This window comes from Pelecanus crispus, chromosome 1, assembly GCF_030463565.1.
Source record: "Pelecanus crispus isolate bPelCri1 chromosome 1, bPelCri1.pri, whole genome shotgun sequence".
NCBI classification, from domain to species: domain Eukaryota; kingdom Metazoa; phylum Chordata; class Aves; order Pelecaniformes; family Pelecanidae; genus Pelecanus; species Pelecanus crispus.
Window position 1 is genome coordinate 97,803,182 of NC_134643.1, and position 16,463 is coordinate 97,819,644.

The 16,463-nt window shown below is 44.1% G+C and overlaps 1 protein-coding gene across 1 annotated transcript; it reads right to left on the bottom strand.

Moving 5' to 3' along the window:
- Positions 1–3,748: 3,748 nt before the first annotated feature.
- Positions 3,749–16,446, bottom strand: QTRT2 (queuine tRNA-ribosyltransferase accessory subunit 2). Its single transcript, XM_075718756.1, is given in 9 exon segments — positions 3,749–4,248; positions 5,237–5,354; positions 6,892–7,043; positions 9,685–9,884; positions 10,840–11,049; positions 13,832–13,908; positions 15,338–15,393; positions 16,138–16,370; positions 16,372–16,446. Coding segments are annotated over 9 exon segments (1,383 nt in total). The 3' UTR covers positions 3,749–3,986.
- Positions 16,447–16,463: the final 17 nt, after the last annotated feature.

Here is a 16,463-nt window from a genome sequence, read left to right on the forward strand (position 1 = left end):
ATATGCCACCAGGGAGGAGACTGTGCGCTCTGACAGACGCCATTCACACCAGCAACATCAACAGGAAAACAAGAACATTTTGCTGCAGGAAGTCATTAACCACTTCTGTGCCAGCACCAACTTCGCCAATCCAACTTCTCAAAGGGATTTAACTTCATTTTCTTTTTGTTTGAAATGTCCTATCACGCCTACAGAATGTACTTAGGGAAGGATGGTAACATGTGCTTGAACATCTTTAATAGTCTGAAGAAGTGAGTGCTGCATTACCAGAAAAGAGATGAGGTCCCTAGTGAATTATGTAGATCACCTCAGAGTACTACAAGTAAGACCATTAAACTGGTGTGCACCATCATCTATTTTGTGTATGCCTTCCATATAAGGGAGGAAACCTCTCTGAAATTACTGAAAGGAAGGTTTAAACATTTTATTGGTGCCCTTTGCCTGCCAACTCAGGTTATAAATCAACAGTCAACAAGGGTTCAGGAAGAAAAAAATCGCTACCCAATGCTTAAAAGCACCTCTGAAACATACCTGGAGCTGATTTTTCTATGCATAAAAACCCCATGATCTGAAAGCCCTCTGGACCTAAGAGATGTAGAAATCAATTGAACTCCCTGCTGGAACACTTCCAGTCTTGGGCAGCTCCTGCAAACCCATAAAGCCACAGAAAAGCAGACCCAGAAAATGTCAGACAAGGCTTGATACAAGCTGTCATGGACACCGTGTCCTAGTAATTTAGAGGATGGATGGGGTGGGTGAATGTATGGGGGAAGAAATGACATACCTGAAGGAAAGGAGAAAACATTTTTGTAATAAACCAATTTGATTTTTTTTCCTTAACACATTTTGAAGCATACCTTTGAAACTGCTACAGTCTGCAATATTAACATAGCTCTGAAAGGAGTAAGTTACTGAGCAGAATACTGACGAAGCAGTCAGAAAAGCACAAGACTTAGCATTTAACATTTGTCCCTGCCAGTTATTCTCATCAGAAACAGAAGAGCATGAAAGATTTTTCTTTATTGGGAGGAAGGTTACACTAAAAGTTGCTAAGGGAAAGATGCTCAAGGGTCTAATGTTTTTGTAACATGCCATCTCTTCCGTATTCTGCTCTGCTCTTTTTGTATTCTGCCATTTGGGGACAGACAGCAGTCAAGGATGTTTTTGCAGTCTTCTGTGCTATGTGAAGTTAATTTAGTACAGAAAATTTTCCACTCCTTATTCATTTCAATTTTCACTTCTCCATGAAAAGTTTAGTTTTCTTCATGTAGTTTTCTTCCCCATATTAGGGCAAGAATTCTGTTTTTGAAAGAAATAAGATCTCTGCTTGGAAATAAAAAACTTTCTAAGTTAGCAATGTGAACTAGAAGGACTGACAGATTGAAAACTTGTGTAAATACAACACATTAAGGTTGTTTCAGAGTTACTGCAGCTTGTTACTGTGTTTGTTAGATAATGAGCATATGTACCTGATCAAATTTTGCCCAATAGGAAACTGTTCACTTTGTGCAGCTCTGGTACACACATGCACACACACAAGCTAAGCGAGAACCATAACAGAAAAACCTGATCAGTATGACTGGAGAATGAACAGGAACACAGCAGCATGGAAAGACCAGAAGGAAGAGCAGAAGGGTTATTGAAAATGGCGCATTATTGGCACTTAGCTTAGCGGGTGACTAAGATCCCAGTACAGTTACGTGCAGCTTCTCAGGACACCCAGGTTGGGAGACAAAAATGAATAAATCCTAATGACTCACAGAGATGTCGCAGAACAGGGAGACTGATCACAGCTAGCTTCCAAAGGGTACAAAACAGCACTTCCAACCTAAGAAGAATGCAGACAACGCAAGGAGGATGCAATAGCTAGCATCCCTTATCCTCCATGTCTTCACAGAGCATCCCTGACAGACCTCTTGGACACAAGCATCTTGGTGCCTGAATGCCAGGCAGACTCATGCATTTGGGTGATTGTAAGCCTGTGGATTCAAAAGTGTGAGAGAAGGAGAAGTTTTAAAATAGTCTGTCCCCTCCCATAAGGTTTTGCACTGACACTTACAACAACGTAGAAATAAGCATTGCAAGGTCCCAACTCAACCGTCATATCCTGCATTCCTCTTGAAAGAAGCACAAAACATTTTTGTTTCGTTAGAATTCCCTGCCCTTTAAGATAGGTGGATCCTGAAAATGTCAGACCTTCTACCTCACGCTGTATACCCAGGAGACCATCTCCAAGTTGCCCAGTGCTGCATCAAAATTAACAATCATAACATACTTCTCTGAGTGAGGACATTAGTCTTGTATTTTATGTAATTTCTGTGGCTGAATTATTCCCCATAATCTCCATTTTGAAGATAACAGTAAAGCAGTCTTTGCACCATTTCTTTAGGATCCTGTGGAAAAGAAACGATGTTAGTGCAACGCAGTGGAGAAGGCTGGAATGGTAGAAATGACTCTGACACCATTGTGTATCTGCCCAAGGAAACAGGGATGTACAGGCAATGCTGACCACGAAGCTAAAAACTCCTTATACTCTATGGTAAAATCATTCTGATGCGAGATATTAAAATCTTAAAACATTAAAGAAATGGTGAAGAAGAGCAAACTGCAGATTAATCCTTAATTGCTTTAAGGACAGCAACTTTCACTGTAGTATTTTTTTAAGCTTACTTCAGGTAGTAGAGTTTTTATGGGGAGAGGGATGGGCGGGTGTCTTTAACACTTCCAGGTCTATTATGGGGTTTTTTGAAGCAAATTATTTGGACCCCTGCTCCATGACAGGATTCTACTCCTAGATGAGTCACTGTCCTCCATCAGGCTGCTAGGTCAAGTTTCCAGGAGGCATCATCTTCAGCACTGCACTCAAGCACCACCTCTGTCACACATTGAGGAGCCAGAGTAACGAATAATAAAATTTTTTTATTGTTACTTTGTAATATAAATTTAAAAAATCCAGGATTCCAAAGTAAGGGGCATTTAAAAAAACTGAGTAAGAGGAATGTAACATAACTAAGTCATATTTTAAAACAAGGAGCCACAAGAATCTTTTCTAAATGCCTTTTCCTGCGATACATCTCTTCCACAGCTCCATCTCAAACTGACATTTACGTAGCCTGGTATTTGACTAGTGCTAGGACAGTCGGAAAGAATGGTACACTTGTTATCATCCACATGCTAGTGCGGGAGTGAAATCTTAGTCCATACAGGTGAAAGGGTACAGAGTCAATAAAACCCTCTAGTGCAGGACATGGATTAAACACTTTCTCTTCTTTCTGGCTTTAACGTCACAGAGCAGGACTCCTGAGGCAGGGGTTTTCAAGGCCAGGCCAAGGTGGAGGGCCTCCTCCTGGCCCAGAGAACATTCTGCACTGCAGGCAGCCTGAGAAAGAAGTACACATACAGCCCCTCGTGCCACCAAACACAGCAGCACTTCCAGTATGTTCTTTTCAGGGACACAGATGCTGGCAGTGGCCACAAGGAACAGTGTGTTAGGCTGAGGCAGGAAGTCTCATCAAGGAGCTGCACAATGAGACAACCACACCACTGGGATTTTCTAGAAAAATAATTACCTGTAATACACATTGGGTATGGCATGAGAGTCCCAAACAGCTGCTGGGCCTCCTGTCAGCAGCTGGATTAATCTTAAGCATATGCCCTGCTTCTTCCCCAATCACAAGTTCAACAATTCTGTCCTTCCGCATGGAAAACCAACAGTGAGTAATTGAAAACAAAGCTACCCATACTGGTCTTGTGAGCTGTTCAGGCTCTTCCATACCCCAAGAATGCACCAAGCCAATTGACCAAAAGGGACATTTGAATAAGATCTTCCTTCCCCACCAGGAAGTGAGATCTTCTTCAAACGTCTCCTTCAGTTCCCGCCAGGAAGGAAGGCATTTTACTAGTAACAGGTCCAGGTGACCCTGCTGGCAGTCCAGCTTACACAGTCCCACTGGATAAGCCTGCAACCTCCTCTATCCTCTCTGAACTCACTGGCCTGGCTTCGCATTTGCTGGGCTTTGAAGCGCCTGCCTGAAGACAAGTTTTTTCAGCTGATGCAGTTTATTGTCTCTTAAGGCATCCCGTATGGCACTGAAGAAACTGAAGTAGTGCTGGAAGTTGTGCATCATGAGCAGGACACCGGCCAACAGCTCATTGGTCACGAGGAGGTGATGGAGGTAGGCGCGAGTATGCCTCTGACAACAGTAACAGGTGCATCCTTCCAGCAAAGGACCAAAATCATCTTGGTATCTAAGGAGGAAGCAACGTTGGATAACATCAAAGGTAAGAAGACCTATTCAAGCAATGAGTATCCAGTTACTACATGGCCTTTTGCAAGGACCTGAATCTTGAAGTCCTGAGGGCCTGAATCCAGCTGCTGCAAGATGTGTTGACATCTAAGACCAGCACCACTGGCATGAAGGACTTCAAATATCATGCCAGAACTCACTACAGAGCCAAAAAGGCTACACATCTAAGTCAGAGGATAACTTCGACTACATCACAGCAGAGAGAGGCCTTATCTGTGCCTTCCCTAACAGGAAAGCTGCAGCACAAGACACACCTCGCCAGCTATCACACAGTCTATGAAGGAGGAAGCTATCAGAAACAAGGATTTACTGATTCCACTATTCACAAAACCGTATTTCCCTCTACTGCGAGATGCAACATCCTCACAAAGTGGACAGAGGATCGAGCAAAGCAACACAGTTGTCTACTCGGACAGCCTAGCGGTAGCTGTGGAAAAGAGAAGGAAGGACAGGTGGTAACACTGGCCAAAGTTTTTGTGCAGTATCCAGAAACTCCAGAATTGCTCTGCAGCTGCCCAAACTGAGTTAGAAAGTGGAGGCTCACATAGTTTAAATAAAATCTAGCATCTCAAAATGACCCAAGTTAGATGTGGAAGACCAAAATGATCCCCAGACAACCTTTGTGAACCTACTGTCTTTCAGCTGGAACATAGTTATGACCACAGTATGTCCACTGGATAAACGATCAGAAAATCCCTGGCTTTAGGTCAGGCAAAAGACAGTGCTTTCAGCCATACACTGTTGCCTGATAACAAGCTAGAACGCTTGTCCAACACTCTCCATTCAATGTCCAGAAGTACTGTCTTCAACATCTTCACGTTTCATGAAGTCTCCCATCCAGCTACTGACCACATGCAATCAAATACAGAGGACAAAAGCATCATATTTAGTGATACAGCTGCAGGTGCCCTCCTCACAAACTCACGTACCTTTTGTCCTTCAGAAATATCTCAAATGGTGTCATTTCTGGGTCAGCTTTGGAGATTTCGTCCTGGTCTTCTTCAGCACCATTCTTCTCCAGGTCCTGGGCCCCATTTTGTTTTAAAACTGTTTTAAATAAAAAGGCAACAGCCTTTTATGAACAGACAGCAAGGGCAGAGGAAGGGTAGCAAGCTTACAGTAGGTATTTCTGCTACTCTCTTGCCAGATGAAAACTCCTACCACAAGTTTCCACCTCTTTCCTATAGTAAGCAACTATTTTTCTTTAATTGTCATAGGTTAGGTAACACAAATACAATTTTAGGTTATTAAAACAGCAAGAGACAAGTGAAAACTAATCTACTAAACCTAATGAAGAGTTAGAACTGAAACAACAGTATAACTTTTTGCTGCTCTACTGAGCTGAATTCTTAATAAAATGTCAAAAGTATTTCCAGTCTGAACTGCATGCTGAATAGAATGCAATCACCTGAACAAATTGATTTTATTGAGATTTTGTTAGAGTAGACAGGCAACTCATCTGCATTCGATCATTCTACTTTCCATGCTGTCATCAGGCTCAGAGATTTAGATACCTTTTTTTTTTTTTTTAAACAATTGATCAAAAGAGGCTGGCAGCACTAATGCAGAAGATGTAGATTCTACATCTGGCTTTTCAGCAGTCTATCTTAAAAATAAAAAATCACCCCAATAATTTTGTAGGTTTGCATTTTTAGGTCTGTTCTTAAGCAGGAGATGTATCTGGAAACATCAATATTACTGTTCGCACAATCCATTTCTACTGAGTGTTAAACAGACACAGAACAAAGAGATTGTCTTTACACAGAATCTTATCATTTAAGAATAAGGTGAGACAACGTAAAGAACAAACAAAGGGAAGGGTTAAAAAAAAACAGCAGCAAGCACAAAGAAACAAGTTGTTCTGTTCTATTCAGCTGGTTTTGAATTATCCAGGCATGAAAAGCTGCTAGGTTTTACCCAGGAGGAAAAATGTAAAGTGTTCTTCTGTATTAAAAACATTTAGTAGGCCAAAACAAAATGGCTGCTCGAAACACATTTGATAGATGCTTTAACAGGTGATACACATGCTCCCATCTCACAGTGTAACGAGGTAATGAGTTATGAAGAACTCCTTTTTGTTTCGATATGAACTGATGAATGCAAGGACAGAGAGGAAAGCTGCTCGAAGAAATGGGATCCCTAACTTTTGTCAGCGAGAAAGAAGAAGGGACTTCAAAAATATATTATTAAAACAGACACATATTCAGTTAACTCTAGAGATCAAGTATCTTAGATCTCCACTTAACAGATCCAGCCTTCACTGCTAACAGTAACAGAAAATTTGCCAATGGTATCAAACAAAAACCCCTCTATTCAGTAAGTGTTTAAGAAATACTTGAGCATACTATGGCTAGTCAGACATTCAGATCCTAGGTTGAGGCCTCAAGCTTGCCTCAACAGGTTTCACACCAAAATACCCGAACTTCAAAAGCAACACTGGACAGTGGAATCCCAGTTTTTCCAGTGGTTACTGTGCTTATTTCACAAACAAAAACTCAAATATAGATTCCTCCAAAACATGAATTATGCTTGCCACAGTACTGGCTGATACAGTAAAAATTATAATGACCATCAAGAAGCCTACCTGCTGCTTCAGGATCTGGATGGCAGTCATAACTGAAAACCAAGGCACAGCCCCGCTCTGTCACTTGGAAGGGAAAGAAGCTCTCAAAAATGTCCACTCCCCTTTCAATGCACTCAAGCACCTCATCTGGTTTGCCTACACCATGGATGATTCTGGAAGAGACACACAAGATGACAAATCTAGAATATTCTGAGTAGAAGCAAGCAGGTACCTGAAGGAAAAGACATGTGCAGCATGTGTAGCTTATCCCTGCAACTGCTAACCAGAAGGCAAGTGGGTACAACAGTCATCACTCAGAATCCTGTGTGCTTCCATTTCCCCACCTCCAACCTATCCAGTACATGGCAGTCTTTTCTTTATCTGCCATTTGGAAGACAGCAATAATCCCTCATTTACTGCGGAAAAACCTCATTCTGTTCATTAAGTTTGAAGTGATTTAGTTTCTTTCACACATACACAAATACACTTAGATTCAAAATCCATCTAACATCTATGCCGTAGAACAGATATTTTCCTTAGTCATGTTTGTGCCCCAGGGAACTACCAGTTTCCAGATACATGGACCCCTTTGCTTGGTAACTATTTAGGAGACAGTCTAAAAAGACTTGATCAAGAGCAGCAGAGACAGCAGTAGACAGCTGGTCAAAGATACAAGTCCTTCAGGTGACAGAGACATCATATAGCACTTGGAGAACTGCCTGGAGGAGAATGCACTAATGAGAATGTCATTGGAAAGATAAAAGTTCCTTGCTTTATTCTTCCCTCCTCTTTACACTCTACCTGCTCTAATGATTTACCCAAAAACCTGGGCTGTAACATCTCCTGGGACATGGCATTAAGAGCCAGGAAAAGCCCAGCTGGATTGCCATCAATAGAGATCCTACTGTTAGCCAAATTTAGCTGGCAGCTTCCCTGAGGGTGGGTGAAGCAGAAGATAATACAGCAGTGCCTGCTCTCCTGCAGGTGCATGGCTGGGCTGACAGCAGTAGAAGCTAATGTAGGGCAATGATCTAAACAGATAATTAGGAAAATACACAGGGGCTGATAAATGAAGTCACAAGGTGCCATTTTTAGTCACTTTGCTAAGTACTCCAATTAAACTGATGAGCACAGAATAAGGATGGGAGAAGTTTACAGCATGAGTGTCTTATGTTTCAGGCTCTCATGGCAGGGAGAAAATAATACGCAAGAGTTAAAACAGCAGCTCTGCATATATGATCAAAATCCTTGCTAAAACTTATCTTTGCACAGGTAAGGACAAACATTTGTTCTTGCAAGGGTTCTGATGCTGTTGAAAAGGAAAATAAATTTTACTGAGATGTCAGCATCTTTAGGTACATGAAAGGACTCTGAAGAGTACATTCATAAGATCATTTCACCATCACACAAAAAGCAGTCGCTTCTTGGGTGAAGCACAGAAAGTGTTTGTCTTCTAGAGAATTTCATATTGGGGTAGAACACAGCTTCTCCAGCCAGAAGAAAACAACTTCTCCAGCCAGAATGGCAAGGGTGATTCAGGAAAGCAGGACTGCCCGAAATTCACTTCAGGTACTTACAAGACCCCCCCTAGGGCTAACCAGCTTTCTTCCTACAGAGAGGTCAGAAACACTTGTCTCAAACAGACAAACTATTTGATAGATGAGGCAGATGCACTGGTAGCCACTAAGGTTAGCTGAGCAGATTGGACTCTAATGCTCCCAGGGGATCTTTTTGAGTAGCTCAACCAGACAGGATGGCAACAACATAGCAAGCCTTCTAATTGTCAGGAAAATTCAAACCCCAGGCACTGCTGAGCATGAACAAGCTGCAACACCAGACATAGGCTTTTGTATTTAATTTCGTTTTGAACACCATTAGGTCAGAGCAATGCTCAGCTAGCAGAGGGCAGCACAGCTACAGAAAAACAATGGGGCCCAAGTCACTCTCTTCAGGAAAAGATGAAAAAAGCACCCATACTACTTCTGTTGCAGCTGCTCTTGTAAGAGCAACCCATGCAAAAGCCAGCAAGCTCAACCCAATGCTAAGAAGCCCCTCCACTTCTGAACCACTAGCAAATATTAGCACACATTTTATGGAAGTCTTTAGTTACTGTTAGTCATTTATAAGAGTCAAGAATGCTGCCACTCCTGTCCAGTCTCTGGTATGGATCTGATGGGCATAACTAACAACTTGGAATACACAACGATCCCCACACTATGCCAGTCCAAGCAGAGAATACTGCTGTTTTGGGCTGGGCTGTACCACCTCTGGTAGTTCACAGGCTCAGTGCCTCGGGTGCAAGGTCAGAGCTGGCTGCCTAAGATCGTGTAAGCACTGCCTGGTTCTGTCAGCACCTCTTTCTGCTCTCCTCCAGTTCAGACCAGAGAGAACTGGAAACACGACAGTTTTTCTGAGAAGAGGTCCCTGTAAAATAGGTTAATAATAATGCTCTTGTTCAAGCTGAACTTCAAGTAAACCATGGCCTCAGGCCAAATGCAAGCAGCCCAGACATATCCTACCTGTAATTCTTCCTAAAAAAAGTAAAGACGACTTGAACTAAAATCCTGATCATTCTCCAAATGTGGGGAATGCTCAAATCCACAGCATGAGCACAGCTTGGTGCCAGTTGCAGCTAAAAATTAAAACAGGGGTTGAAGACTGCAGCCTGACAGTGGTAGAATTTATGCAACCTGGCACACACACAGAGCTGTGCAATACAGAGATTATTTCCTACAGTGATATTGCACAGCAGCCTGTAGATGCTCTTCATAATAGGACAGATGGACTTATTGGGATGTTGCCCACACAACTTACCTTGGTTTATCCTCTGGCAGCTCTGCTGTGACAGAAGCTATCAGCTTCAACTTGGTCTCCTTGGCCATGGCACATCCCTGGAAGCCATCTAGCAGAAAGCCACCCACAGGTCGTTTGGCAGTCTCCCTGGCTGATCTGAGCCTCTCTTCCAAGATCTCTCCACCTTCAATTGCCCCAAACATTACACTTCCTTGTAGTTCCTGGCCCAGGAGAAAGCTACAAGTGTTAGAGCATGCTCTGCCAAAGATACGCAAGACATCTCACAGCCCAGACTCCAGATGCCTGCTACTTAAGCCCTGCATTCCCAGGAACTTGCCAGAGCCACAGTGTTTCAATCCCATGTAAGACTATTCCCCACACAACACTGTGAAGCCCAAGTGTAAGGTAGAAACAGGATTAGGAGAGACAAGATTCTGCTCCTTACCTTGACACCAACTCACTGAGAATTTTGGTGCCATTCTTCCCACCTCCCTACAGAATGCAGTAACCACAGATCATCTTTGTACACAGCTTTTTATAGATGGCCCCTCAGCACTACATGTGTCAGTGCAGAACACAAAGCAGGTGCCGTTATCCTGGCTGTCAAGACACCAGATCTCACAATGAATTGCCTTTCAGGGGACACCAGTATCAGCTCCTGTCACCCGTTTTCCTTTGTAGTACTGACTCAGATAGTATGTCCCCTTTCACCAAAAGGGAGGGAAGTTTCAAAGCTGCTGGAAGAAATAAAGAATAGCACTGGCAAATTCTAGCAAGTCCTCCCTCACCTGGAACTGAGGGGACTTCAGTGCAAAAAGATGGGTTTTCTCAATCTCAATGAGACGATCCTACTTTGCCCATGTTTATAGCATGAAGATAACTGAAAGAAATGTACTACAGTCCAAAAACGGAAAAAAGTTTTTAAAAAATACTTCTCCTGAACGAGTAGAGATGGGTATCCTGGTGCAGGAGGCAAGTTATTAAAAGAGGAGAGCAGCAAAAGGAAAACCCACTGTGCTACTGGTTATACCTCATCCAGGACTGTCACCTGGGCATTCTCTGATACATATGGGTGACTCTATTTCCTACTAAATCACATCCTGGGACTGGCCCAGGATGCAGCACAGACCAAAAAGCATCTGCAGTGCTATTGCCCCAATATTTTGGGGACCTTACCGGTGATTTTTCTAGCAGCTGAAGGCATACATCCAGGAAGGAAAGCGACCTATCCACAGACTTCTTGGCCCTTTTTATACCAACTTCCCCAGAAATGGTGTCTCCATCAGAGATGCACTGGAACCAGTCTGGCTGGATGGCCCGCTGTATGTCCATGAACTTGGAAGCTGTCATTTCCATGCGCCCTGAGCTTCCCCACAGGGACACTGTCTGTCAAGGAAGAACAGGGATGAATGTTAGTTGCAAAGGTTAAGAGATCTTAAGGGTCAAAGAAGAGAAAGAATTAATCTGATGAAACACCAGATACTGGAATGATACTTCATAGATAAGTTCTCCAGGAGCATGGCTCAGATAATCAGCTGCACTTGGCACAATGAGTGAAAGGAGATAAATGACTGAATTGGGATTTCTGGAATACTCTTTGGTCAAACCACCACACTCACCACAGTGACTTCTCCACATGTTTGTAAGTCTCTGAGATAGAGCAGCTGGCCTATCATCACCAAATTAGTGGCAGAATTGGAAAAAAAAATTAGAAAAAGAAAAGAAATAATTCCTATCAAAATTATGTTGTCATCTCATGAAAAGCAGCAAAGGCTACAATGGGAAATACAGCTCACTAGTTTTCTGTACACAGTGCAAAACCAAGAAACTGTTTCCTCTTCCGAGCAGTGAATTCATACCACCCATGTGAATGTATGTGTATATATAAACCACACAGACACACTGGGAAGAATACAAAAGGTTGTTAGGCAATTTAATCTTAGAATCCAAAGTTATTGTAGGTCCTAAGTCCAGCCACTTAAGAAGGAATTGAAATACCAAGTGCAAAAGACATACACAGCCTTCAAACCAATCCACTGTAAGAAATGGCAGGTACTCATTAGGATTTCACACACAGTCTTCTCAGTCTCTTCACACGCTTTCCATTCTGTGTGTGCACACGGGCCCCATCTTCCATCGTTACTCCATGCTACCCTCAAAAGATTTTAAAGCAAGACAAAAGCACCTGCACAGAGAGGTTATGATACCTGAACACCTCTAGGCTAGCAGATGTCACCATTCAACTCACTAAACATTCAGATTCACAAAATGTTACTGCAGCCACTGCAACTATGCACGCTACCATGTTTCATCCTATTCTGCAGAATCTGTAATTAACCTGTGAGTGCAGCTTGGCAGTTGCTTTTGTTGTATTACTGTTAGACTTGTGACACTGCTGGTCCAAAATTTTAAAGGGGTGTTCAAGTAGGTTAAGTATTGGGCTCAAGCCCTTTAGAAGTTAGTTCTTTTCATCTGCAACTCCATTAGTGCTCTTCTAAAGGAGGAATGGTTTTCAGCTATCAGAAATAGCTTATAGCTTGAAGTGTTATGGGGACTTTTTGGGGCTTGAGGGTTTAAACACATTCTCCTAGCCTATGCCAGATAGATAGATTAAGCAGCACAGTTCACATGCATACTAATTCACAAATGGAATTTGATCAGCTGATGCAAAACATATGAGCAGAACTTTTTTTATGTCTGGTCTCCACAAGAAACAAAAGGATTCCACAAATACACCATGTCTGTTGTTCGTTCATCCATCCATCTCTCCTGATTACTTTTGGCCTCATCAGCCAATTTCACTAAATTTAACAAAGAAACAGACAGAAGTCTCCAAAGTAATAATTTTTTTGTAGGTTTCCCATTAAAAAAAAAAGTTTAACTCCAAAGGAGGGAGATCCCAAATTAGTACCTGCAGAATAACTGGAACACAGCAGCTATATGTTGTTCTGCCAGCAGCACATTGGCCAGTTAGTACCTGCTGCCTCTTATGTGAGAGCATCAAGGAACAGCTGGTGAAGGCAGGTAGAGGAAAGTCAGAACTGTTTGAGCCAAAGGGCACAGAGTGTAATCAAGTCTAGTTACCTTCATTCTGCTGTCCAGAGGAAAAAAGCTGATGCTTTAATAAATAAAATAGCCATGCAGCTCAGAGAACTGAGCGTTACCCTATGATTATTTAAATCCACCCTGTGCCAGGCTTTCTGGCACAGAATCCAGAGCTTCCTCTCCTATTGCTTTCAAAAGGCTTTCAGAAGTATTTGTCGGCACAGATACAGCACAGATCCAGCTGCAGAAGGCCTTGCAACAAGGTTACAAAAATCTTCACCAGCTTCAAGGAAAAAAAAAAAAGTCGAATCAAACCTGCAACACCCAGGCTTAGATCGCTGCCATCACCTCATAGCTGCACAACAGTGAGACAAGCTTCAGGTCATTCCTCCCCTGCAGAGAGACAGGACTCAGCCTGGTTCCCAGCAGCAAAGAATATACACTGATAGCTGGATGGCTGTAGTTATCCTCTGTCATTCAGTGACCTTTCACCAAATGTGACCGTACCCAAACAGGCCTTGGGACTGACCACATCTGAGGAGGTGCCAGGAGTGGCCCCTCCATGCCAAAGCTGTGGCAGGCAGAAGGTAGCGTGTGGATTGCACAGCGAATGTGTGTGCCTGTGGGATGGAACGGGCAAACATCCACAAAGCTACGCACTCCTGGATTGCTGAGCCACCTTCCTGCAGAAATATTAAGTTCTTCCCCTTTTGTGGGCCTGTAGCAGACTGTAAATACACACATAGGGCTTCAGGTTTATCGCTTATCAGTGGCATCACCGTAAGCTTGTACAGCATACAAGCTAAAACACATGTAAGTTCTTTCACTACACATTAACCGCAACAGCATGGGAGTCCAGAGCTCTCCTCTCTATCTGAATTACCACTTAGCTGTTCAGGAACTGTTCAGGGATTGCACTGCCAAGTAAGAAAGTGTCCAGTTTTGTTTAGTTGGAGGTATGAGCATGTAAATGACATTCCTCTTTGTGCAAAGATTTATTTTCCTGTAAAGCATAAAACCATCTTGTAGCTGTATAAGCACACCCACACAGATGAGGGGAGGACTGGCAGCTTTCTTTTGGGAGCTTTAAGTGGACCCTTTCAAATCTTTATAGTTACCGTACCTTGTTAGTGTTGTAGCCAGATGGACAGGGAGAGACCGGGTCATGAAGGGAGCAGTACAGCACCGCGTCTGGCATACCTGGGAACAGAGCGACAGATACAGATTAGAGTTTCATGAACCAAAACAAAGGTAATGCAAAGATGTGGTTTGGAAATTTGCAAAAGGGAAAGGGTATTCTCCCACACACAAGTACATCCATTCTGACAAAGGAAATATTGTTCATTTGATCTCTCAGCACCAAAGAGGGCAGACTTTTTCCCTAGCAGGGAGGAGAGTGCAGCATCAGGAGAAACCATCAAATAATACCCTTTGGTTCTGCGGCCTACGTAGCTCCTTTAAGATTTATATATGTTTCTTCTCAGATATAAACACAGGCTATGATACAGATATTCACACAAGATGCTAACCCTGCATTCTCTGTGCATTCAGGTTCCTTCACCACAAGAGTCTGACAACAAGTGATCTTGGCTGCATAATGCATGCAGTCAGGCCTTTACTGATCTGCTAAGACAACCAGAGGAAAAACCCAGGATAGTCACAAACACAGGAACTGCTGCTTTTCTCATTCTTATCACCAAGGTGTTAAGATAAAGATTTTGCTCAGGAACCGCTCCAAGAATGGAGTACAGGGACTGAAGATCACAAAGGCTTGGTGCAGTAGCTGAAAGCTATGGCAACACTGTATTGCATTTGACTATCCATAATTGAAATTGAGTTTATTCCTAAAACTGACTCTTAAGATGGAAAAATGGAAGGAGAATTACAAGGAGCAAGTACAGTCCGCATGCTAAACTGACAGGAACAAAGAACAAGGGAAAAAATCAGCTTCTCCACCTGCTTCTTCAGTTCCTCAAAGGTCACGCAAATCCAACATGGGTCCTTCCCCTAACATCCTCTGAAAGCAGGAATAGCTTGGAGGCAGGAGTGTCCACCAGCTGAGACTGATTTCACATGGACTGCTTTGCCTGTTTATTCTTCATACTGGATGAAGATTTCCTGTTGGAAATCTTTAGATGAGACCAACTATTTTATGAGAATGGAAACACTCAGCTTGAGCAGATAGATACTCTCAGGAAATGTATTTGAACAGCTGTATAGGGATGGCAATTTTCATGAGAATTTCTAATTCTCCTCATCAAAAGAAGTAAAAAATTGCATCTGGCAAGATTCATTTGCAGCAGTGACTGGGGGCTACAGTAAAACCTCTCTCAGTTCTAGTCTCAACTTCTGGGCTAAGCCCATCCCAGTCAGTGCTGAAGCCCCCAAGGAGAAGGCTGGGTGCAGAACAAGAGAAATAAAGGAAAACTACATGTTTTTGTAGCCTGTTTGAAGGATTTCTGACCATACTAGTGACAACATACCATTTCAAGTCTTCCTTAGTGCCACTTTGAGTGAGAAAATGCCTAAATGTGGAAAGCCTATGCCTACATCTTTCTCCCTAAAAATGCACCAGTGGGATCTACCTGTGTTATCTCTTCAGACATACAAGCAAAGACACACACTTTACCTATAAATTTTGCAGCTCCTTCTTTATATTCTTCCAGGACGTCATGAAGTTCTGCCCTGCATCCAGATACAGAAACACATTAACTAAGCAAACAACTGTCAAGGAAGAGCAGCGGTTTCATAACTAAGGCTTCTGTTTCCATACTTACGCATTGTCTGAACTTGGATTGGTTTAGGCACTGATAGTTGCCATCCAGCTATCAGGCAGCTAAGCAGGGACAGACGGAACTAAGCACCAGAGACGCAGAGCTCAAGAATCACAGCTTACCAACTGGGGCACTCATAATTCTGTGGCAAAAAGGCTGAGCTTTTACCCGCACGGACCGGTGACCGCTGACTTGCTGGAGAGCATGAAATCACGCTGTGACTTTCTGGGTAGCGTTACTAATGTGCATCACTCAACAACTACATAAGCTAGCGAGGAGAGAGCTTCTAACAAGCTTTAGGATGTTAGTCTTTCCTTTCGGTTGCCGCTTACCTAACCGGTTTCGAGAGTCGGCTGCTTCTAAAGCTGATTATTCTGCTGGGAAGATGACCGTGAAGCCGCTAAGGGGGGCTTGGCCAAAACACGCTCAAAAATCACGCAGCCCTCCAGGTCCCTCACCTCTACCTGCTTCCTCCTAAGCCACCGCACCTCCCTTCGACGGGCGAGCATCAAAGGGGCAACCGAATTCGACCTTTTGCCTTGCGCCCGGGGAAGCGAGAAGCCCGCCCGCCCGCCCGCCCCCAGCAGCGCTGCGGGGACCCGCTGCCGCCCCGCAGCCCCCCCCCCCCCCGCCCCGCCCGGGCCGCAGCACTCACAGGGCGGGCAGGGTGAGCTGGGCCACGGCGGGGACGCCGCCGACCGCCCGCAGGGTGTCGGGGGTGAGGTGGGGCGCCGAGCCGGTCCGCGTGTAGAGCAGGCAGCCCGGCAGCGGCAGGGCGGCGGCCCCGCTCCTGCCCAGGCCCACCAGCGTCCCCAGCCGCCCGCCGCCCGCTCCGCACAGCTTCACCTTCATCCTGGGCCCCGGCGCGCCCTCACCGGCCTGGGCCGGGCGGGGGGTGGGGGAGGGGGCGGCGCGGGGCCTCCCCGCTTGCCGTACCCGCCCCAACCCCCTCGGGCGGCATCATCAGCGCGCGCCGGCGGG